This window comes from Neofelis nebulosa, chromosome X (assembly GCF_028018385.1).
Source record: "Neofelis nebulosa isolate mNeoNeb1 chromosome X, mNeoNeb1.pri, whole genome shotgun sequence".
Classification (NCBI taxonomy): Eukaryota; Metazoa; Chordata; class Mammalia; order Carnivora; family Felidae; genus Neofelis; species Neofelis nebulosa.
Genome location: NC_080800.1, coordinates 101,889,107 through 101,915,099, shown reverse-complemented (window position 1 = coordinate 101,915,099; position 25,993 = coordinate 101,889,107). Strand labels below are relative to the sequence as shown.

Here is a 25,993-nt window from a genome sequence, read left to right as displayed (position 1 = left end):
CTCAAATGGATCAGAGAGCGGAATAAATACATTGAATCACATAAGTCCTGGAAGAAAATTTTACTGAATTCCTATACATGCTCTGTGTAGGGAATGGTTTTCTAACTATGACTCAAAATCCAGATGCAATAAAAGATTGATACATTTGACTACATACAAGTTGTAAAAACTTTTGCATGGCAAAAAGAATCAATCCGACGCATAAGCAAAAAGCCAAAGACAAACGACAATGTGCTTGGCTGGCTCAGCTAGTAAAGTATGCCACTCCTGATCACACGGTTGTATGTTCAAGTCCCACACTGGGCATAGAGCTTATGAAAAAAAAAAAAGATAAATGACAAACTGAGAGAAAATACTTGTAACACATATCACTGATAAAGGGCAAATAATTCTAATATCTAAAGACTTCTTTAAAATTAAGTGGAGGGGTGCCTGGGTAGCTCAGTCCGTTAAGGGTCTGACTTCAGCTCAGGTCATGATCTCACGGCTCGTGAGTTCAAGCCCTGCGTCAGGCTCTGTCATGACAGCTCAGAGCCCGGAGCCTGCTTTGGATTTTGTGTGTCCCTCTCTCTGCCCCTCCCTTGTTCGCATTCTCTCTCTCTCAAAAATAAATAAACATCGAAAAAAATTAATTAAGTGAAAAACCCAGAAAAACCTGATAAAACATAAGCAAAAGACATGAACAGACAATTCACAAAAAAGATGTAAAAATGGCCTTTAAACAATAAAACTGTTCAACTTAACTTAAATAATAGAAGTGTACATTGAAACCACACTGTGATACCATTCCTCAGTGATCAGATGGGAAAAACTTAAAAAGTAAGACAAGACAGTCAGTTGGTGAGGTTGTGGAGAAACAGGCACTTGTACATTCAGTACCGTATGCTGGTGGGAATGCAAATTGATACAGCCTTGTGGAGAGGGAATTTGGCAGTATTTAACAAAAATACACAGGCACGCACCATTTGAACCAATATTTCCACTGCTAGGAATTTATTCTGAAGATAAACCTTCAACAGTACAAAAATACATACATACAGTTATTTATTGTACCATATTTCTGTGATTGCAAAACAATGGAAACAACCTGAATGCTCCTACATAGGAAAGTGGTTAAACTATAGTATACCCACACAATGGAGTATTATGTAACCACAAGAAAGAATGAGAATCTATAAATGATTTGGAGTGATTTCTAGGAAATACTGTGGTTTTTTTGGTCTATTTTTTTTTAATTCCAGTATTGTTAATTAACATACAGTGGAAGTATTAAGTAAAAAAAAAAAAAAAAGAATGCAAAAGAGTAATAAAGGAAAATAAAATATCCATGTATCTGCTTATTTTGTAAAAAGAAACATAAGAAATATTAACCCGAAACCAAAGAAACTGGTTATCTACAGGGGGTGAGTGGGAAAAAGATGGAAAGAATGGTGGATGGAAATTAGGATAGAGGGCATCAGGGGTGGGATGCCTGGATGGCTCAGTCAGTAGAGTGTCCAACTTCAGCTCAGGTCATGATCTCACGGTTCATGGCTTCGAGCACCACATCGGGCTCTCTGAGGTCAGCACAGAGCCTGCTTCAGATCCTCTGTCCCCCTGTCTCTGCCCCTCCCTTGCTTATTCTCTCTCAAAAATAAATAAACATTAAAAATTTTTTTAAACAAAAAGAAGGAATCAGGTAGGAGTGATGCTTCTCTAAATATATATTTTTGTATAGTTTTGGCTTTGGGATTTTTTTTTAGTTTATTTTTATTTATTTGGAGAAGGGTGAGTGGGGATAGGGCAGAGAGAGAAGGAGAGAGAGAATCCCAAGCAGGCTCCACACTGTTAGCACAGAGCCTGATGCAGGGCTCAAACCCATGGACCATGAGATCATGACCTAAGCCAAAATCAAGAGTCAGACACTTAATTGACTGAGCCACCCAGGCACCCCTGTTTTGTCTTTCGGAATCATGGAAATAACATTTCACATATTCAAAAATGAATAAAATCAATAAGGATTGAGGAGGACCCAGAAATGCGATATAAACACAAGCAAATGAACCTAGCTGTATGTCAGATGAATAACATAACCCCACTCTGGTGGCAGTGGTGGGGGAGGAGGGTGACACAGAACATTCGTATAGCTATAGAAGTATGCATATGTATGTGTATACATACAGGTATTTCCCAACTCTGTCACCTAAGATGGCCTCTAGAAGCCGTCACAATCCAGTACCAATGAATACATGTAGATCCCATATCCTGGTTTCTAAATACCATTCTCTCTCTCTTTTTAAAATCTATTTATTTAACTTCAAGTTAGTTAATATACAGTGTAGTTTTGGTTTCAGGAGTAAAACCCAGTGATTCATCATTTACATGTAACACCCACTGCTCATCCAACAATGGAAAAAAGATAGCCTCTTCAGCAAATAGTGCTGGAAAAAAAAATGAACAGCAACATGCAGAAGAATGAAACTGGATCACTTTCTTACACCATACATAAAAATAAATTCAAAATAGATGAAAGACCTCAATGTGAGACAGGAAACTGTCAAAATCCTAGAGGAGAAAGCAGGCAGCAACCTCTTTGACCTCCGCCACAGCAACTTCTTACTAGACATGTCTCTGGAGGGAGGAAAATAAAAGCAAAAGTGAACTATTAGGACCTCATCAAGATAAAAAGCTTCTGCACAGCAAGGGAAACAGTCAACAAAACTAAAAGGCAACCGACGGAATGGGAGAAGATGGTGCAAATGACATATTGGATAAATGGTTGGTATCCCAAATCTATAAAAGAACTTAGTGAAATACTATTCTCTAATAAAAGGAACTGGGGATTTTTGTGGAAATGGCTGATTCCAAGGCTTAGCAGGGAAAGTACAAAAGGAGCCTGGAATATCTTGTTATCAAAAAGTAATGAAATAATCAAAGAATGATAAGAATGTATCAAAAGATAAATGAAAAAAAAAAGGAAAAAAAGAACATATCAAAGACACAGGAGCCAGCTTGAAAGGACTCCCACTGGCCAAATCTGTGATAATTTGATCAACAAAATAAATAATGCTATTAATGAGTTACAACCATAGATTAAAAGATATTCCTGAGTCCATACTGATATAAATAAATAGTAATAATTGATTAAGGCAAGAAAGTTGATGAGTTACAGAATGTTTACATAGACTCACAGAGCCTCCCCACAAAATACTTATTAACTACAAAGCAAAAAATAGTAACTTACACTGGTGAAAACCCAGCATCATCTCAACCAAGTAATCAAAGTTAAAATCACCTGTAATGAGACAAATCAACCTCATGTGCCTCCTGATATGATGCGCTGAGGGCACATTATTTCTGTAGAATTCCTACTAAACGTGTATAGCCTGAATCTATCTGATCATGAGGAAATATTAGACAAGCCCAAATTGAGGGACATTCCATAAAATAACTGGCCTGTACTCTTCAAAAATGTCCATGTCATAAAAGACAAAGACTAGGGATGTTTCTGGATAAAAAGAGACTAAAGAGACATTACAATTAAATGCAATATGTCATCATGAATTAGTTCCTGGGTCAGATATTTTTCTTCTCTTGATACAAAGAACATGAGTGGAACAATAGGAAAAAATTGAATAAAGTCTGTAGGTTAAAGCATAGTGTCACGTCAACGTTAGTTTCCTGATTTTGTTAAGTGCATTGTGGTTATGTAAGTGAATATCCTTGTATTTTAAGAAATATACATTACTTAGAGCTAAAGGGGCATCCGTGTTCAACATAATCAAACTTTTCAGAAAAGAAATGTGTGTATGTTGAAAGAGAATGATAAAATATGGCAAAATGCTAACACTTAAGGAATCTGGATAAAGGGCATGCGAGACTTCTTTGTACTGGGGTGCCTGGGTGGCTTGGTGGGTTGAGCGTCTGACTCTTGATTTCAGCTCGGGTCACGATCGCAGTGTTGTGGGATCCAGCCCCACGTTGGGCTCTGCGCTGAGCAGGGAGCCTGTTTAAGCTTCTCGCTCTTCCTCTGCCCCTCTCCCCCACTCACGCTCTCTCTCTCAAAACTAGAAAAAAAAAATTTTTTTTAAATACTTCTTTGTACTAATTCCTGCAACATTTCTTTTTTTTTTTTTAATTTTTTTTTTCAACGTTTTTTATTTATTTTTGGGACAGAGAGAGACAGAGCATGAACGGGGGAGGGGCAGAGAGAGAGGGAGACACAGAATCGGAAACAGGCTCCAGCCTCCGAGCCATCAGCCCAGAGCCTGACGCGGGGCTCGAACTCACGGACCGCGAGATCGTGACCTGGCTGAAGTCGGACGCTTAACCGACTGCGCCACCCAGGCGCCCCTCCTGCAACATTTCTATGAGTCTGACATTACTTCAAAATAAAATATTTAATACACTTCTAAAAAAAGAGCTGTAAATATTGAACTTTAGTAAATGCTATGCTTGTTGAAAAAAAAATAGTTGTAAAAAATTACAGAACTTCCTACAATCAGCACAGATAACCACATAGAAGAGGAGCAACACCCTAACCTAGACCAGCTACCCTGGGCTGTAAAGGGGGAAAAAATCCTCTCTTATGTAGATCACTGCATCTAAGCCACTGTTGGGTCTTGCAACAGCAATGTATTCTACATCAACTAACACAGATCACATACCTGAAAGAGGGATGCTTCCAAACGAAATAAACTATTTGGCATTGCCCAATTCAGAGGTGGCCATGGAGGATGGTGGACAAGAAAAAACTTCCAGAGGAAGGATAAGGAAGACAGAAGATAAGGAAATCCCACTCAGAGAGCAGAACCAGAATCTGACCAAAGGACCTCCACTGCCAGGGTAGGAAGTCTTCACAATTTCTGTCTAGCTGGTTTGCTATGGACCAAATGACTGCTACAGTTTCCATCCTTCTCTTTTCTGAATGTGAATGATTTTGGTCATTCTGTCCATGCTTCACATTTCTATACTGGGTGTTAGAGGATATCTATCTATATGTGGGCTTGATGGAGAAGACTGAGCATAACCCATAGATACTGGACTTTGAACTGCATGTAGTAACTGGGATAGGGCTTTGGGTGGTTTCCCTTGAGGGAGGGGGCAAGTACATCCTAAGAATGGCAAGAAGGATACACATGAATGGCAAAAGGGGGAAGACTGAGGCAGAGACTGCCAGTGGTCTGCTAAACTCCATTCTTCCCTACGTTCTGGGCATATGACTAAGTTACTTTTCCCAGGCTCCTTGCAAGTTAGGTGTGGCCATATAACAGAGTTCTCTCCAATGGAATGTGAACAAAACCAATGGCTGCCACTTTCAGGTCTGGCCCATGGGAAAACTCCCACATGTACTCCTCCATGATCTTTCCCCACCTCCTGTGGGCTAGAATGGTGATGACCAAACAACCTTGAAAGCCATGTGTTAAAGATGGCAGAGTTGTGGGGCGCCTGGGTGGCTCAGTCGGTTAAGCGTCCGACTTCGGCTCAGGTCATGATCTCACGGTTCGTGAGTTCGAGCCCTGCATTGGGCTCTGTGCTGACAGCTCGGAGCCTGGAGCCTGCTTCAGATTCTGTCTCTGTCTCTCTGCCTCTCCCCTACATGCTGTCTCTCTCTCAAATATAAAAAATAAAACATAAAAAAGTTTTAAAGATGGCAGAGTTGCTTTTCATTAGCCTGTGTCTTACAACAACTATATAGAGAAAAGGCACCTGCCAATTTGGAAGGGTCGTTGGAAGAGTCATCCTGAATTGCTACCAGAGGGAGAAATAAATAAATGTATTAAGTCACTGAATTGCTATTAAGTCTTCTTTTACAATAGCTTAGCCTTCTGCCTATAGAGGCCCTGGGGCTCTCAAAGAAGACAATTATTATTTTTTTAATGTTTATTTCTGAGACAGACAGAGACAGAGCATGAGCGGGGCAGGGGCAGAGAAAGAGGGAGACACAGAATCTGAAGCAGGCTCCAGGCTCTGAGCTGTCAGCACAGAGCCTGACACTAGGCTCGAACCCACGAACCGTGAGATCATGACCTGAACCGAAGTCGGACACTTAATTGACTGAGCCACCCAGGCGCCCCCAAAGAAGATAATTCTTAATAAAAGGACTTTGAAGGTGCTAAAATCCTAAGAACATGCCAGATAAACCTTTAAATGCTATGGAAGGGCTGGTTAAATGTGTCTACACTTATACTAAAACTTGTACAAAGGACACTGGTCCCAAGGGATTTAGAATTGGAAAATGTGAATCTGACCCAAACAGGTTTTGGCAGGCATGAAATGGAGTTCCATGCTCTGCTCCAAGCTTAATCCATCCAATCTTCTCTCAACTCACTACCAAAGCCATTTGCAAAGGATGGGAAGATGATGAAATTGGTTGTTCCACTAACACAGAAAGCCAGGAAATCACAGGGAAATTTCCATGTGGCATAAGACAGACCCTGACAGCTATGGAGGCTGGGAACTAAATATAGCAGTTACAAGTTCAATTACTCTTGCACAGGCTTTGGGAAAGTCCCATGGGAACATCCCTCTGTCAGTTCCCGGAGATGGCAGCCAAAAAAACCCAAAAACAAACAAAAAAACCCGGCATCCCCATAACTCCACCAAAATGGCACAAAACTCAACCTGCCATCAATGGGTTAGCCTGGGGCAGAGGACAGACAGTAATTTGGAGGAGGAAACTAGATTCTATAGATAGGTTAGTGAGAACACTGGTAAGAAAACTTGGCAAAATGCAGGTCAATAGGGCACAGAAGAGTTTCAACGGAGTGGGAGGAATGAAGAGAGAACGGGAGAAGAATCCAGAGAGCGAAGAGAGAGAGATGGAGCAGTAGAGGGAGAGGGTTAGTGAAATGAACGTTTTTTCCCCTAGTTTTGAAGATTGGAGATGTTTGTATGTTTCTAGGAATGATCCAGTTGAGGGGAAAATAAAGAATGCAGGGGAGGCAAGAGGGGAATCCAGGGTCTCAAAAACAGGGAGAGCTTATCTCCCTAAGAAAAGGAAACGTAGTGGGGCGCCTGGGTGGCGCAGTCGGTTAAGCGTCCGACTTCAGCCAGGTCACGATCTCGCGGTCCGTGAGTTCGAGCCCCGTGTCAGGCTCTGGGCTGATGGCTCGGAGCCTGGAGCCTGTTTCCGATTCTGTGTCTCCCTCTCTCTCTGCCCCTCCCCCGTTCGTGCTCTGTCTCTCTCTGTCCCAAAAATAAATAAAAAACGTTGGAAAAAAAAAATTAAAAAAAAAAAAAAAAGAAAAGGAAACGTAGTATATACAAATTCAGAGGCAAGTAGGCAGGTGCATTTGGTAGCACAAAGATGAAGGGAGATGGATAAGAGCATGGACAGTGAAGTCAGATGACCTGGGTTCATATCTAGACTCCATCACTTTTGAGTTATGTGCTCTTAGGCAAGTTGATTTAACATGTGCACCAGTCTATTTACCTGTGAAATGCGGATACTATCAACTATAAGTTCACAGCAAGAACTATCACTGAAGCACCGTGAAGTGTTTGGCACACAGTGAACACCCAAAAAATACTGGCTATTTCTTTAAAATTACCTATAATTTGGGGCGCCTGGGTGGCGCAGTCGGTTAAGCGTCCGACTTCAGCCAGGTCACGATCTCGCGGTCCGTGAGTTCGAGCCCCGCGTCAGGCTCTGGGCTGATGGCTCGGAGCCTGGAGCCTGTTTCCGATTCTGTGTCTCCCTCTCTCTCTGCCCCTCCCCCGTTCATGCTCTGTCTCTCTCTGTCCCAAAAATAAATAAAAAACGTTGAAAAAAAAAATTTTAAAAATAAAATTACCTATAATTGGAGCATCTGGGTGGCTCAGTCTGTTGGACGTTCAACTTTGGCTCTGGTCATGATCTCATGGCTCGTGAGTTTGAGCCCCGCATCAGGCTCTGTGCTGACAGCTGGGAGCCTGGGGCCTGCTTCGAATTCAGTGTCTCCTTCTCTCTCTCTCTGCCCCTCCCCTGCTTGTGCTTGCTCTCTCTCAAAAAGAAACATTAAGGGGCGCCTGGGTGGCTCAGTCGGTTAAGCCGCCGACTTCGGCTCAGGTCATGATCTCGCGGTCCGTGAGTTCGAGCCCCGCGTCGGGCTCTGTGCTGACAGCTCAGAGCCTGGAGCCTGTTTCAGATTCTGTGTCTCCCTCTCTCTGACCCTCCCCCGTTAATGCTCTGTCTCTCCCTGTTTCAAAAAAAAAACAAACATTAAAACAAAAAGAAACATTAAAAAAAATTAAAATTACCTATTTACAAGTACTGTAAAATTATTTAAAAGCTAGCTTGCCAAAGACTCACTGGAGCAAACTCCTCACACCTAAGACGGCAGAGGGTAAATGAGGTAAATTAAAAAACAATTAGTAAACTTGGGGTGCCTGGGTGGTTCAGTTGGTTAAGTATCCAACTTCAGCTCAGGTCATGATCTCACGGTTCGTGAGTTCGAGCCCTGCGTCGGGCTCTGTACTGACAGCTTGGATCCCGGAGACTGCTTCGGATTCCGTGTCTCCCTCTCTCTCTGTTCCTCCCCCACTCGCACCCTGTCTCTCTCTCTCTCTCTCTCTCTCTCTCTCTCCCTCTCTCTCTCTCTCTCTCAAAAATAAAAGATTTAAAAAAATAGTAAACTTACCGTAGCTGACCTTTCACTTTTAGTTTGCCCTATCAGTCCCAAACTGACTTCAACTGAGCAACCCACTTTTCAAGAATTCACAGCTCATTTTTAATACAACTACACAAGTGATGAACTGTAGGAAAAGTACTCTATTTCTCAATGGTACAACAAGGCCTAATGTGACTAAAACATATAAAACACCCATATCAATAAACAAATCAATTTATCAAAACTCATTATAAAAGCACCCAACTACAACTACTTGGGATATTTGCCAGTCCTGAGAGCACTGCATGTAATACTTAAGTTACCAAACTTGCTGTGAACACACTTTTTCATTTTTAGAGCTGATGTGAGGTAGCAGATGGCCAAATATCTTCCAGTGTTGTCCCACCTACCCTAAACAGCTACTTAATAGTTCTTACATCCATGACAGTTGTTGATGCTGTTGCCTTTGCCTAGAATTCTCAGCCTTGGTCATGTCATCCCCTTGCACCTAGCTTACCTCTCACCTTTTAAAATTCAACTCAAGTAGTAGCTTTATTCGTAACAGCCAAAAGGTGGAAACAACCCAGATGTCCATCAACTACTGAACAGATAAACTGTTGACACATACAACATGGATAAATCTCAAAAACATACGGAAACTTTGGACAAAAAAAATACATATCGTATGGGGTGCCTGGGTGGCTCAGTCGGTTAAGCGTCTGACTTTGGCTCAGGTCATCATCTTGTGGTCTGTGGGTTCGAGCCCCGCATCGAGCTCTGTGCTGACAGCTCAGATCCTGGAGCCTGCTTCGGATTCTGTGTCTCCCTCTCTCTCTGCCCCTCCCCTGCTTGCACTCTCTCTCTCTCCCTCAAATATAAGCGTTAAAACATTTTTTTAAAGAACACATATTGTATAATTCCATTCATATCAAGTTCTAGAATGACCAAATTTGATCTATGGTGGAAAGAAAACAGTTGTTGCCTCTAGAAGGGATGGAAGCAGGGGTTGATCGATAAGGAGTATAGAGGAACTTTCTGGATTGATGGCCATGTTCATCATCTTTGATAGGGAATTGGGTTAAACGGCTGTTATGCATTTGTTAAAACTCAGCAAATATATACAGTATTTTATCACATATGAATTTTACACAAGAAAAAAGGGTAAACAAATATTAAAGTCCTATGATAAGCATGCTAAATATTTAAAAAGTGGGCCCACGTTTGCAATTTACTTTGAAATATACTTTAAAAATGAGATGTATTGATAGATGGCTTTGTGGTAAAGCAAGTATAGTAAAATACGTTCACTGTAAAGTTCAGCATTGCTTGTGTGAAAATTTGCATTTTAAACATGGGGGAGGGGAAACTCAAGTGACAACTTTATATATAGGAAGACTCCTCCCACAGCACAGCCACAGCTAGTGCCCTTCCTCTGGGGTCCCAGAACACCCAATAAAACCATTGAGTGTGCTTCATTTTATTAGTTTTGCATATGCATCCCAGCCCCCCAGAACTGTAAACAACTTCAAAAGGAAGTCTGTCTTACTGGTCTTTGCTCAGCAACTAACACAAGGCCAGGCACACAGTAGATAGGTAAGATCGGTTGACTTGAAGGGACATTTAGTGAACTTCATCACCTTGTTTCCTCATAACCAAAAACCTTGTACTTGATTAGCTTACTTTCTTCAGCTGAATGATTACAGCTACCAGAATCATCTATATGACCTGGAACTCATCCGTGTGAATCCTTACAAGTTCCCTTTGAGGCAGGATATTGAAGACCTCTCTTCTGGGTTATCCACTTCTTTCCCAGTCTTTCAACTTTAAAGACTATCAACTAGTAAGTATTTATGGGCTCAAGCCTCGATTTATACTCTTTACACAAGTCAGCTGGGTAGCATGTTTAGGACAATGTTTCTTCGCACCACTCAGTTCTATAGCCAGCTGGACCCCTTAAAGATCCTCCATTTCTTCACCATGGCACAATGAATCATGTGCCATTTTACCTTTATGCAATCATCTAGGTTGTCCTTATGTATCAAGTAGTTTCAATGCTCTTGGGACTGAATGCAGCCAGACTGCCTGGACGTGAATGCCAACTCCATCACTTACTAGCCTTATACAGCCTCATATAGCTACATAATAGCCTTGCCCAAGGTATTTTAACTTCTCTGTGCCTCATTTTCTTCCCTGCCTCCTGATTTAGAAAAAGGTGGGGGAAGGGGGAGAAGGAAAGATGGGGGACAACTTGTATCACCTACTGCCACATTTTAAAAAGTTACTGCATGTAAAACCACTTAAAACAGTGCCCCAGCTATTAGCTATCATTTAATATGCTTAGTTCTGAATCACCAATGACAGAAGACTGGTCTTCATAATATCCTCTACAAACCAGGCGAACCAATGTGCTAACGTTAAGAGTACAATGCAGGGGGGGCCTAGGTGGCTCAGTTGGTTAAGCGTCTGACTTCAGCTGGGGTCATGATCTCACAGTTTGTGAGTTTGAGCCCCACATCGGGCTCCGTGCTAACAGCTCGGAGTCTGGAGCCTGCTTTGTATTCTGTCTCCCTCTCTCTGCCCCTCTCCTGCTGGTGCCCTGTGTCCCTCTCTCTCAAAAATAAACTTAAAAAAAAAAAAATTAAAAAAAAAGAGTACAATGCAAATCTTAACATGTTAAAGACCATAGTCTTTTTTTTTTTAAGTCAATTAGTAAATTCTTTTTCAAATGTTGGCTTTCACCCACCTCTAAGCATGAGTCCCTTGTCTAAGAAAGGTTACACACACACACACACACACACTCATTCTCTAGCTCAGCACACACTGGTAATTTCCTTCCTAGCACTCCTTTTAAGTTTAATTATTTTGTTTACCCCACCAGATCTAGGAGGGAGGAACCTTATCTATCTTCTTCACTGTTAAGATCTCTAACACATGCCTAGCACATAGTACTCACTCGAATGTATCCTGGATAAATAATGCAGACATTTTAAAGAGCGTTTAACCCATACCAAATAAAAATTAAAGTAACAACGGTCACAAGTTTCTATTTTAAAGTAATAACCCAATTAGGGATTTAGTCTCATTTAAAAAGACATGATTTATTAAAAATATAAAATGGCAATGTTCTCTATAAATTAACCTCACTGACACATGTTAAAGTCTGTGATCATGGATATGTTTTCTAAGCCATTTATAGCCACCCTCCTCCTTTAATTATAAAAGATAAAACATACAACATACTGTAGGTTTATTTTTATTCAAAAAGTTACTGTCTCAAGACATAAATACAAATCAGAAAACAGTACAATTAGGACAATAGAATGTGGAGGACAACAGGTTAGAGTAATATATAAAACATTTTTAGCTGGTTGAAAACAAAGCTGTAAGAACTGCTTTCACAAAGAAGTACTCCTTTCAAGAGTGAGAAACAAAATCAACTTAGGTTTAAAATCATATATACAGTCCTCTCAGCAGTTCTAGTAAATGCAGTGGTGTGAAAAACAACATAGGCAGTACTTTTTGCACATAACAATATTTGTAGATGGAAAATCTGTTTAGACAAGTCTGGTTTCATTTGTTATTAATCATGATTTAATAAAACAATTGTACTGTATCATGATCTTTTAGCTAACCTATGGTTTTTGGCTACCACAGCCCAATGCTTGTTGATTTCTGACTCTAAGAACTGGAAGCCTTTTGGTATTCACCCATCTGAAGATATTCTCGTATTGCAAGCATATTAAGGCATGGAATGATTAAAATAATATACCTCAAGAACTGAGAGACGACTGACAAAAGATAGATATACATGTAATATAAGTTAATATTTTGTTTTAAACGATGTCTAGCTGCCTAAGCCTCGCAAAATGAGTTGATGTCAAAATGGCAAGTAGCCACTTTCTGTTTTAAACTAATTTATTTGTGAAAGGACATAAAATGAAGTTTAAAGCTTAGCTTTCAAAGAATATTATGGGTTATGAATTCTATTATCCCATCTAATTTACATACAGAGGAAATGTACTGTAACCTGTTAGAAGTATCTTTAACCTGAAGACTGCTTGCAAAGACAGATAGATAAAACAATATAAAATACAAATTTAAAAATCATTTTAAAGCATGAACACTCATGCTTTTCTATTTTTAAACATTGTTAAACTTTCAATATATTTCTGAAACCTCATAATTTTAAGTTGGAATTTAAAAGTAAGAAAAAACTAAACAAACTGCGCAATTATAAAATCAGCACCAATTTATATATATATATAATTTTATTTAAAATTTAGATCCCTATTCCCACACTCTAATAAGCTGTATAATTTTTGTTTAGAATTTTTCTGCAAACATACTACAATAAGCTTCTTTTATTTGGAGACAAAATACAGTGGCACTACTGGAAGGAATATCACAACATTACATTTTTATCTTAAAGGACAAGCAAACTTTCAGGGCTGATAATGGGATAAGCATGTTTGAGACTGGTTACCTTCTGGCAGTTCACTGCATCTGGATATTTCTGAAAAGTATAGAGAAGCTCTTGGATTTTAAAAATATCTTAAAATACATTTTAGATGAAAAAATTGTAAAAGTTCTGCTTATAAGTTTACTTTTCTCCACAATTACAATATTTAAAAGAAAGCTTTGTTGATTGATGTTTTAAGCATTTAAATTTAGAATGCTAAAAACAATTCTATCCTATAATTTCAGGGCAGGGGAATAAATTCATCCTTAACTTTGTTTCTTGGATGTAAACAGAAATCCAGCAGAGGTCATCATTACTTAGTACACCCAGTAAATAAATGTGAGAGGATTCATGTCTGTACCAAATGCCTCTTTAGATTGTTATATTTTCTTTAAAAAAAGCATGAAATAATTGATTCAAAAGCCAACTAACAGCACATAAATAAAATATTTACTTTCTAAGAAAAACTGTAGCTTATCATCAAATTGTTTACTTGTCCTTTACTTTTTTCAGGCAAACAAAACTGCCCCTCAATGCACTTGATCTTGGTAAGCGTAAGCATGTCATATTCTCCTTAGAGAAAAATCTGTACAGAATTTCACTGTATCTACCACACTTTATTTTAAAACTTCCTCTTCCACTTAGAAAATGACTTCACCACAGATTTAATTGTGTACTGGTATTAAAACATTGACACCCCAAGAACCTAATGAGAGAGAAGAAAAAAAAATCTTGTTAAAATTGTCATTCATTTCTTTGTAAAACAGATCTGTATATGTTACATTAATAAATGATAATACTAAATTTAATAATATGCTAATAAAACCACTTTGAAAAATTCCCCTCCCTTCAGATCTTTAATTCTAAAATTGAAACGACCATAAATATGTAATGAAGTAACAACATCAGGCCTACTCAAGATGCTACTTACCTCACACATATAACTAAGAGCAGGGACCATGTCTCATTTATAGGTTTATTCACACCGTTGATGCCTAGATAATGCCCTGAACACAGGCACTCAACATTTGTTGAATGGACAAATGAATGTGCTTCTTTACATATACTTCTGGCACAGGCTCATTGGAAAGAGCTTAAGAATGTCTTGCAGACTTGGTATTTGCACTGTGAAGTGGGTATTGCTTTTAAAAAGGCATCTGAACACACAGACTAAAAATATCCAAGAAGAATACAAGTATGTAGAAAATCTAGTCCGAGTCAATGAACAGAACTACAAATTTTAATAAGTAATGTGAAATTTGGGCAAAGTAACTTACACTGATGCTTTTTTTATACCATTCCAGTTGGGAAAAGAAAGGTAAAATCTAATCATTACTTGTCACTAACTGAAAAAAGTAAAAGCATATGATGAATGGAGCCAACTCTCTCTTGTTCATCAAACAAAAACAAGACATAACTTTTTAGCTACATATACTAAAAGTTAGGCTATTCTACTAAAATTCCAGCATTTACTAGGACAATTAAGGAGTATTTTTAAATACTATAACGAGCTAAGATTGGGATTACAGGGTTCTTACTTGTAAATGAAAAATCATTTTTAAAAAAGTTACTGAACTCAGTACTTGTTCAGTACTCACTTGAAGGAAGTGAGTGTTTCCAGACCGGGAAACAAGTATCTATCTGACTGCAGCCTCCTTATAACGAATTATCAAGTAAAGTATTTGGAATTCCCAGTAACGTGAACAAAGAGGATAAAATGCACCCCACTTCTTACCTGTCATTCACCAAAACCACCACCACTGCTCACCCCTTATTCCCCCCGACCATCCAATAAAGTTTAGGATTCTCCTTTTTTGGCTAGAGTCAGAGTTCGGGTGGTTAGAGTATTTCCACCAAAGAAGCCTACATGATGTTTAAAGGTCCCTTCTAGCCATAATACTCTGTGACTTTGGGTAAGGAAATGTCTGATGAATTGAAGGATAAATCTTACTAGCAACTCTTAGTGTAGAGTATGGCATGAAGATGAACTCACGTTCTTTCCAGAACGCCTAACTAGATATCATGTGAACATTTATTTTTTTGCTTTTGCACAGATTAGGTTGTAAGTAGATTCTTCTATAAGAACACAAAGTTAGCTCCATTAGACTGAACACTTCTTTTACCAATTTTGTACTACAGATAATTCTAATATGAGAATCTTAACATAGAAGAATGACACCAATGACACTTATTCTCTTTTTGTGCTAACAAACATCTGTTTCTGATGTTAACATTAATAAACACTTAAGCATATATTTTAAAAGTATAAACAGCAAGCTTTAGTGTGTCGTGGCAATAATGACCCACTAGTAGCAGAGAGCGACTACTGGCACAATGAAATAAACCAACACTGCTTCCAGACATACAACTCACTAAACCATAAGTGCAAAAATTTGTGTATATGCAACCCAAACCGAGCTGCTCAGTTCTGATGTTACCACTTCTGAATCTTGTGAATATCATGGTACAAAAGACTGTTTAGGATGTATTTAGTAATAAAGCATCTATGTAGGATATTTTCATTATTTTACGTAGAAGAAGAGAATCTTAGAACTGGGTATAAGGATTTAAGTCTCAATTTTACTATTGTTTTGATGACTCACTTATCACAGGCTTGAGTTAAAAACAGATGTAAGCTATTGTATAAAGGCAAACACAGATTTTTACATTTAAAAATTTCTATTATTCTATTTCTTAAGTTATTGTTGAGACAATATGAGGTAAAGTTTAATGTATTTTTTAAAATAAATTAGTATCAACTTAATACATATATTAACTTAAACATATATATAAATATACATACATTTATATGGTCAAAGATAACTGAACCTTGAAAGATTACTGGCCACTCAGTTATGTGACTGCTGCCATCATGTGGTAACACTATAAAACTACAGAAACAGATGCATGTGCTCATTTTCCTAATTTTAGTGGAAACAGCTCAACTACTATCCTCTTAGTTATAACATTACCTATTCAACAAGACATGAGAATGCCAAAAAAAATCCTATAAGTAACAAGTAATTATTAGGTTCCTATCTGGCTTCACTCAGCTTGTAGTTTCTCTATAAGTTGCAAAAAATATATACGTATGGTTTACATTGCTGTTTCATTATTTTAGTAATCTCAAGTGAAGAACACCTTTTTGCAAACCTTTAGGCTCACTTTAGGTGAACACATGAAAAAATAAGAGATCTCTAACTGCCCTTATCGACTACACTTAATCATTCCAATTTCTAAATTATGTTCTTGGTGTTTCTTCTAAATGATGTCTGATTTTAGTTCTAGAAAGTACAACAGCAGAGACAGCATGAGATTTTTTAAATCAAAAGGAACTCTCATCAAATTACTACTCTGGCACTAGAGTTGTAAAACTGAACAAGCCGATGAACCATTTCTTCAGTCCCAAATTTGCTTGAGTGTAAAAATGAGGTCCTACCACCTTTCTCACACGGTAGCTGAGAGAATCCATCTAAATCATGCCTAGCACAGCATCAGGCACATTATGCTCTCAAATACTAGCTTCTGTCCCTTTCACTTCAAAGGGATAGTCACTGTGAACTAGAATACAAACTCCTGGAGGGCAGGTGAGAACATCGAACTCATTTTAGCACCAAAGTCCAGCCCAATAAATTGTTAGGTTAATACATTTCATTGTAACTGCTTGCAAAGATTCTTTTAGTCCTCATCACAGTCACCACCTTCACATTTTATTTAACAAACTGAAGATACATATCCCTGGATTATCAGGGAACCGTACACTTCAAAATGCACTTGAAACTACAGACTTATAGGTAGGCCTAGCTCACTTGTGCTATCGAAAGTATGGTCAGCAGAAGCATCAACAGCACTTGTGAGATGCAGAATCTCAGGCCACACTGCAGACCAACTGAAGCAGATCTACAGGTGAATAAGATCTCCAGATGATTCATATGTGCACCAGAGACAAGAAACACTGATTTAAAGGACATTGAGGTGGCTTATCCAAAGATTCCTATACCTGCTGCTCTGTGACGGTGTGTCCTGACTCAGGTAACTGGCCTTATTAATCTACTATGTTGGTGTGAGTTAGTTTGTTAAAATTTTCCCAAGAACTATCTGAAGCAGATTATCAGGTGAGGAAGGGCTAGGAGAGAACAGCAGAAATTGGGGCACAGAAGGCAGGACTCAGAGGACGGTCGCCTGCGGTAGTAAGGGTTAGGAGGAAGGAGCACAAATGGGTAGACGATAAAAAATGAGATGGAAGGGGACTTAACAGATGTATTCATTTGACAAAACTAAACACCTATTATGCTGGGCAGGACTCAAAATGAATAAAATCATCACTGCCTGGCGTTAGGCCTACTGAGTGAAATGTAATATCCTATTTCACTACACAGGTGTGGTAATTACCAAATTAAAAATGTACACAAAGTGGTACAAGAGCCAAAAAAAAAAAAGGCATTTATCTGGAGGGGTCAGCAAAAACTTCATAGGTAATGTCAGAACTATTAAAGGATGAATTCACTAGGAGAAAAAGGACAGGGGCAATTCTGGCAGAGAGAAAAGTTTATACAAAGTCATGGTGTCATGAAAGAGCATGGCGTGTATGGGAGGAACTATAAGACTTGGTATGGCTGGAGAGCAGGATACGTGTAAGGAAAAAGTCAAGGTTAAGTTGTTGAGGGAGCAAGAACCCCAAAATTTTTGTTTGTCATGCTGAGGATCCAAAATTTTTTCTTAATGGGGGGAAAAAAATCAATGAAAGCCCTGAAGTTATGAGGGGGAGAACCAGATTTGCATTTTAGGAAGGTGACCACAAAAGAAATATAAAGGAGTGCAGTGGCAGCAAGATCAGTCTAAAGGCTACTTGCAATAGGCCAAGTAAAAACTGAAGTAGACTTGTACCAAGGCACTGTTGGGGACGATATGGCAGTGGGGACAAATATGAGAGGTACTTAAGACACAGTGAGAATACCTAACAATAACCAGTCTCTTTCCCCTTCTCTTTATTATCAAAGTTTATTCAAGTTCTATGTCTTACTATGTCTTCATATTATGATTATGGTTTCTCATTCATCCTATCCATCCATAAATGCCAAGGAAATATTTCTGAAACACAATTCTGATCATGCCATTCCCTCATTCAACATCCTTGGATGGGTAACTCAAGCCTACAGAAAGAGTCCAAATTCCTGAACATAATACTTAAGTCCCAGCTGGCCAAGGATTCAAGGATACTTTCAAATCTGTCCCACCACTGTATCACCAACCCCCCTTCCTCCTGAAATCCCTTCTGTCTGCCTCTATTTCTCCTGTCCAACTGTTTTTATCCATTTTCAACGTGCTGTCCCAGCTCTTCAATCTCAAACTTAGGGATTGCCTGTACTTTTGATTTTGCAATCCTGGGGTACATTTAAATTGAACGTACTGATTCATCCATAATTGAAGCTGGATCAAAGAAATCAGGTTTGAGTTCTGTTCTTTCTCGTCTGTTCTTTGATGGTGGCTAAGGAAAAAAAGAAAAGGAAGAGAGTTGACAATCACTCTATAAACCAGATAGCAGCTGAAAATATTGAAATTATCGTTAAGTGCTCACATGACATATATAATTGCAAGTGTACGTTACAATATTTTAACTACTGTATGTTAAAACTACAGAATGCATAAAAATACAAAAGCAAATCATTCACAATTATTCTGAAAGATGAAAGCTAGAAAACTTACTTTTTTTGTTTTACTTTTATTTTTTTTTTAATTTTTTTTTAACGTTTATTTATTTTTGAGACAGAGAGAGACAGAGCATGAACGCGGGAGGGTCAGAGAGAGCGGGAGACACAGGATCCAGGCTCTGAGCTGTCAGCACAGAGCCCGACGCGGGGCTCGAACTCACAGACGGCGAGACTGTGACCTGAGCCGAAGTCGGACGCTTAACTGACGGAGCCACCCAGGCGCCCCTTGTTTTACTTTTAAAAAATGCCTCTCTCAAATCATTTTCCTTTACTATTATTTTTTATTATTTATTTAGAAGAGAGAGAGAGAGCGGGGGAAGGGCAGAGAGCGAGGGAGAGGGAGAAAATCCCAAGCACCCTCTGCACTGACAGTGCAGACTCTATCTCACAAACTGTGAGATCATGACCTGAGCTGAAATCAAGAGTCGGATGCTTAACCATCAGAACCACCCAGGCACCCCTCAAATCATTTTCCTTTAAAGACGCCGCATTACCCAACTCTGAAGAGAACCCGTGTTAACTGATTTCTTCCTTTGAAGGAGAACACAGCATAGTATACTAAGAAATAGAATCAGAAGACCTAGTTTATTAAGTCTCAGCATTATTGTTTCTTAGTTTCGTCTCCTTGGATGGGCTAATTGCCTTAAGTTTCAATATCCTCAATCCTCCCAGCCTACCTCACAAAGCTGAATGAGGTATGTGGCAAGATGAAATATGCAGAAGCATTTTATGTATGATAAAGCCCTAATCACATATGATATAATAAAGAATATATCCTTATATATGTATTTAATTTCCAAATTTAAGTCTCAATACCAGGGTAGTATCAAATTACTAATGTATTGTTTTGATAATGGCAAGTAAGTGGAAAATGATAAGGTGATATGATACTTAGTATAATAGTAAGCAAAATGTAGTCTTTAAATCGATACATTCTTAAATTAATCTGAAAATCTGCCATCTTAAACTAAGAGTTAACAGCCTCATCAACCTCACCCTCTCCCCAGTCCCTTCTCATACACCTAAACACCTAGCAACTATTTTATTTAATCTTTCTCCAAAACTTACTTTTCATGGCAGGCATTTCCTCTAATTCCAACTTAATTTCCAAAGGATATTAAATGAAAATCATACAGAAATCATTAAGTTTCTTACCAAGTCTATATCCATGGTGTCAAAATCCATTCCCTCGTTAAGATCTTCAATCCTCCCTTCTGAGGACATCATAACATCTTCAACAATTGGCTCTTCATCATCTTCCATTAGGCTTGTACCACGCCGACTAGAGAAATATAAAACAAGGTCAAGATCTGAACCAATGTTGTGACTATTAATATGCTGGCAGCAACTATGTAGCTCTCTATATTGAAGTGTAATGGAAAATGATGGAATTAAAGGTCAGGGAAAATGATTAGGCATTGATCATGTCATCAATGATGTCAAAACCCCAATGTTCACTGGTCTAAAAATGCTAAGGAGTTGTTTATTCTACATTACTTCAATACATTTAGCTTGATAGTTCTGATATCCCATATAAAAGTCCAATGAGAATTTCCCACATGGGAACAGACAAGATACCTCAAATCCTTTGTGAAAGTAGGCAGGGTACAAATTAATAAACAAATATAAAACAGAGACCATAGAAATGACATTTTCAGAACACAGATATTTTCACTAATATACAGTAACTTTACCCATCACTCACTCGAATTCACTCAGTACTTAATTTGTACCAGGCACTCACTCATTCATTCACATAGTGCCTACTACATGTCAGGCTTCTTTTATAGCCTATGGATGCAAGCAAAACAAAAAAGGAGAAATAAGACATGGTTCCTGCCCTCAAGGAGCTCACAGTCTACTATAGGAAAACAGAAATAATTAATTGTAACAAAATGTGGCAAATATTGCAAGAGAATCATGTACCAAGGGCTATAAAAGATTACTGAAAGAAGAGATTAATTCTGCTTCAGGAAGAAATAAGTAACATTTATGCCAAAACTTGGATTCTCTGTCCTACAAAAATCAAAACTAAGACATATATAGAAAAGTAAAATAAAAACTTAAGACCAAAAATTCTGTATGTTATCACATAATCACAAGGAATAAACTCAAATGTCAAGTTCACAAATTAGCCCAGACCAACATAGAGGAGTCAACATAATAGCAAAACTGAAGGCAAGTAGTTCCCCACTTTGGCCAGTATTTCCTTCTTTTCTCACTCATTTAAAAATTCCCACCACCACCAAAATCAATTATTCACTTACAATTTACACAACTTATGTTGAGTCTTTAAAAATAATATAAAGATAGCAAAGAATGATGTCTCATCCAGGCTACCTGGACAAATATGTTGACAATGGTTCCTATTTTCTAAGAGTTCTGGACAGTTAAATGACAATTTTATTTTATCTGGTAAAGGCGACTGTGAAGGAAATATGTGAACCATATTATAGAAAACCAGAAATCCATTGTGCATCTCATTTGGAGTATAAGGAAGATACATGTGATATAAACTATAAAAAAAAACAAAGAGATAATTTGGAAGTATTTCCAATTGTAGAGCAGATGCCATTACAGAGAAATCATTGTAAAACAAAAATATTTTAAAGTTTCAGGCAACAGACTACTTATGGCACAACAACGAAAAGACTCCTATGGTAATAATTATTTAAATGAGATAATCTCTTACAGTCAGCTGGGGAAGCTCAACAGGAATTAAAACAAACTTCAAATAGAAGAATAATGATAAATGGCACTGAGTAATGAGCTGCTACGGAAGATCTTAGAGACTGGCAGAAAACTTTCAGGGGGAGAGATAAGGACCAAATGACTGTACGGTAGAATTCCAGAATGTCTGAACTGGTGACTGGTTGGAAGCTAGGAAATTAGCTGTTGAATCCAGCATGAAACAAGAACATATTAAGGGGAATGTGGCCAAGGGAAAAGAGAACAGAGGGCAGAACCAAGTCATAGTATAGATGATGACCCTATCAGCCAAGTCAGGATCAGAATCTATACATGTGATAGAGTGTACGTAACTGTAGAGGTTCCTAAGGCCATAACTAAGGTGAATTCTAATAGGTTACCAAGCATGTGATAAGTGATCACTTCTCAAGAAAAACAGGTGAAGTTCTCATCATTTAAAAACAAAATGAAATGAAACATGAATTTTAAAAAGAAGGTAACAATTACTGTCTCCCAGTATTAAAACATATACCACATTATGTTACAAATACAAAACTTTCAAACTCAAAACTTAAATAATCAGAATCATCAGATCTTCCCTTTGTACCAATCATCTAAAGACTGATTTTCTGCCATTTCTTCTGGAGCCAAAGCTAATAAAGATTCATAAAACCCTCATACAGATTCCAGTAAAAACAAAGTATTTAAAAGTTATACTATAATTTTTTTTTTGCATTGGACATTTATTCATTCAACGAACATTTGCTTAGCACTTTTTATGTGCCAAGCACCAACAGGCAATGAAAGTGGTCCCTGCCCTTAAGGAGCTCACAGTCTAGAGAAAGGGACAAATTCGTAAACAATTACAGTACAATGTGGTAAGTGCTGTAAGAAATATGAATACACAGAGTGCTATGGGAGCACAGATGACCACAGCTTCACTTAAGGTGACACCCGAGCTTATTCTTTCACAGTGCTTTTACCACCTGCCAAGGAATGGGGGGTATCATACTAGTATGTAGGCAGGGGGCATATGTTTTGAAAGATCTTGCATGCCATGAGCTAAGGAGTTTGGACTTTATCCTGTAGGCAATGGGGAGCCATGGAAAGGTTTTAAGTCAAAGAGTTACATGACCAGATTCTTATTCTACAATAGTCATTTTTGATGGTAGTTGAATGATGGAGTGGTGGGGGGGAGTGAGGGGAGGAGTCTGGTGAGAGGATAAATGGGAGATTTGAGGGAAAGAAACAAGTCAGAAAGCTAATACAATGGTTCAGATGAGGGATGAGGGCCTGAACTAAGCTGGGGAATCAATTAAGATGTAACAAAATTGAATTTTTAAGCTATAATTCTGTGTACCAAAATAAACAAGGATTCAAATTTAACCTTTTCCAACAGATCAACCTAAGATTGGTCCTTTAGCTAACTAGTGAATATTTAACTTTGGAAGTTTTCTTCTGTTGGAAAGACCAATTTTTAGTTCCTTGATTATTTCAGCTTACTCTAGAGTTTGCTGAAATTTTTAGGTAAGGCACACATTAAAATATGTGAAAATGAATTAGTGAACTTCCTAGACTCAGACAATAAGGCACTCTCACTTACATGGCATGCTGGAGATTAGTTCGCAGTTTAACATAGCTCATTGCTGCTCTCTCCTGCTGTTGCCTTGCTTCCTCGTGTTGTCTTTGAGCTAACATCCATGTTACCTGCGTGCTTCAAGGAGAATTTTATTCTTCTTTTAACTTAACTTTTTTCTATATAATTAATAAAGTTATAGTACAGAAAATAATCAAATGTACTTACTTATAATCAAGAGGAGTTTGATGATGTTCAGTCTGCATTGGATAGACGCTCATGAAGCTATCCTCAGGTCGTAATCTTTTGGGCTCTCTCATAATCGTTGAGGTGAGTTGTGGTGTCTGCATCATAACTGGGGTGTGCAGTGTTTGTTCTCTGCTTAACCACATACTGTCACTACTACTGCTTTCTTCAGCTAAATGAGAAAATTGATGGCAATAAAGTTCAGTAACTAATTTTGACGAACGAAATGCCTCACATAACCTGTTCAGTTCAACAAATAACTGGCTGTTTTCCCCATGCTAGTGCTTGAAACAGGGGGATACACCAAGGTATGTAAAGTGCAGTCCCTGTCCTTGGAGACAAAGAAAACACACACAATGACAACACGGTGTAAGTGCTACAAGAGAGGGGAGCACAGGTGGAATGGGAGCAATGAAAAGGATCAGAGCCAACTACCCAAAAGTGACTTCTAACTATAGTAGATACTGCGTCGACCGTGACATTTGCCAGGCAGGGGGAAGAACATAAACAAAAACACAAAAACACTGAGGCACGAAACTACAATGACTGAACCATACTAACTTGCTGACACTCAGCAGGTTTTGACCTGCAAAAACGGCAATTTCATATGGTTCAGACTAAGAGTTTGGTACTCCTAGGGCAAGTGCCAAAAGGTAAGGCTGGATAAAGAGGCAGGAACAAATTTGCAGCAAGTCTTACAAGCTGTGCTAAGGTGACAGGAATGACCACTGAAGTTTTATGGAAGGGAAGCAATGTGGTTCAGTTACGTGTCTTAATCAAAGTATGTGGTAGCAGTGTAGAAGGCAGACTGAGGAACATGAGGACTAGTGAGCACACGAGCTAGTTAGGAGGCTAGGTGGGAAGAGAAACGGAGACAATGGAAGAATGATTCCTAGTTTATAGGATGCTCGCCAACTCCAAGGGGAGCACAAATCCATATACTGGACTAACAACACCAGATTTCACACCTGCAAAAGCTATTTGATTTCAAATCTGTAGATGCTGCCATGATTAATAAAAGACAAATTCACATGCAAGTGTTACTGAATTCATAGTAATTTTTTTTTAAATCACTGATTTGGGAGGTGAAATTGTAGCACTTGAGGACGGACTGAACAGGAATTTGCAGGAAAACGGTTTTATTAGAAAATTACAGGGGCGCCTGGGTGGCGCAGTCGGTTAAGCGTCCGACTTCAGCCAGGTCACGATCTCGCGGTCCGTGAGTTCGAGCCCCGCGTCAGGCTCCGGGCTGATGGCTCGGAGCCTGGAGCCTGTTTCCGATTCTGTGTCTCCCTCTCTCTCTGCCCCTCCCCCGTTCATGCTCTGTCTCTCTCTGTCCCAAAAATAAATAAAAAACGTTGAAAAAATAAATAAATAAAAAAAAAAAAAGAAAATTACACATGTGCATACAGAGGTGTTTTTAAGAAAAGAGTGGAAAGAAAAATGTACTAGTAGCTAATGCCCGAGTAACAGATAGATTAGATGTAAAATTTCACAATCTGCAATATAATTACATGACACCTTAAGTTCTACTGTGTCAGGCTCCAATTCTCTCTTCAAAATTGCACTGATCTGGACAATCTATCAGTAGTCATCCTTCCAAACTACTAATGCCCCAATTTCTATGGCTTTCTCCAAAAATCTGTTAAAGAGTATTGACTCTTTCTGTAAAAGTTGAACTATCTGGTTTGATCATCTACCCTCAAGATGTTATATAAATACCAATTCATTTGTGCTCCATGTAGTCTATAGAAAAGGAGACATCTGGGGCGCCTGGGTGGCGCAGTCGGTTAAGCGTCCGACTTCAGCCAGGTCACGATCTCGCGGTCTGTGAATTCGAGCCCCGCGTCGGGCTCTGGGCTGACGGCTCGGAGCCTGGAGCCTGCTTCCGATTCTGTGTCTCCCTCTCTCTCTGCCCCTCCCCCGTTCATGCTCTGTCTCTCTCTGTCCCAAAAATAAATAAAAAACGTTGAAAAAAAAAAAATTAAAAAAAAAAAAAAAAGAAAAGGAGACATCTGATGGCTTGGCATTAAGCTGTTAACTACTATTTGTTCAGATGAGAAAAACTTGTAGTGATATGCAGGATATATCATCTTTTAATTGGATAATTTTTCTACTTAAAAAAATTATTTTAACTTCCTATAAACCACTAACCCTATTTTAACTGGTCAGGAACGCTGTACAAGAGATTTTCCCACAGACCAAGACATCGGAACTATATAACCAACCAAAGTCTAGATCTAAGGGTACCAGTTGTAAGTTCATGCGTTTCTATTACTGGACAAAAGATACAACCATTAATCCACAGACAATCAAGTACTGAACACTATATACCTGACGATGGCTGAAGAATTATGTGGCAATTAGAAAATATGGCCCCCAAATCTTTGACACTCCTCACATTAAGAGGTGGAAGATTTATGTTCCATCCCCTTGAAGCTGGGCTCTGACTGCTTGGTCAAGAGAATATGGTGGAATATGCCTGGTCAACAGAATATGCTATGCCAGTCTCTGGCCTTAAAAAACTGGCAGCTTCTACCTCCTGTGTCTCCTCAGACACTTGCTCTTAGAGCCCAGTCACATACTGTGAGAAAGCCAAACAGCCACATGGAGAGGTCACACGTAGGTGTTCTGGCAGACAAGACAGTTGAAGTCCAAGGTGGTAGCTAGCACCAGATACTATCTATAAGTGACGGTGCCTCCACAGGATTTGTCACCAGTCTTTGAGTCTTCCTAGCTGAAG

At 38.8% G+C, this 25,993-nt stretch overlaps 1 protein-coding gene across 8 annotated transcripts in view; it reads right to left on the bottom strand.

The window, feature by feature from the left end:
- Nucleotides 1-11,807: 11,807 nt before the first annotated feature.
- Nucleotides 11,808-25,993, bottom strand: part of STAG2 (STAG2 cohesin complex component) — a 140,783-nt gene continuing 126,597 nt past the window's right edge. For 7 of the 8 annotated variants that reach the window (XM_058713542.1, XM_058713539.1, XM_058713545.1 and 4 more), the window contains 5 exons: nt 23,233-23,422; nt 23,032-23,142; nt 19,896-20,022; nt 18,440-18,517; nt 11,808-13,735 (listed from right to left, as the gene is read on the bottom strand). In XM_058713542.1, the coding sequence (XP_058569525.1) occupies nt 13,712-13,735; nt 18,440-18,517; nt 19,896-20,022; nt 23,032-23,142; nt 23,233-23,422 (530 nt within the window). In that variant the 3' untranslated portion in view covers nt 11,808-13,711. The remainder of the gene's footprint in view (nt 13,736-18,439; nt 18,518-19,895; nt 20,023-23,031; nt 23,143-23,232; nt 23,423-25,993) is intronic. The other variant, XM_058713546.1, reaches the window with a different exon arrangement.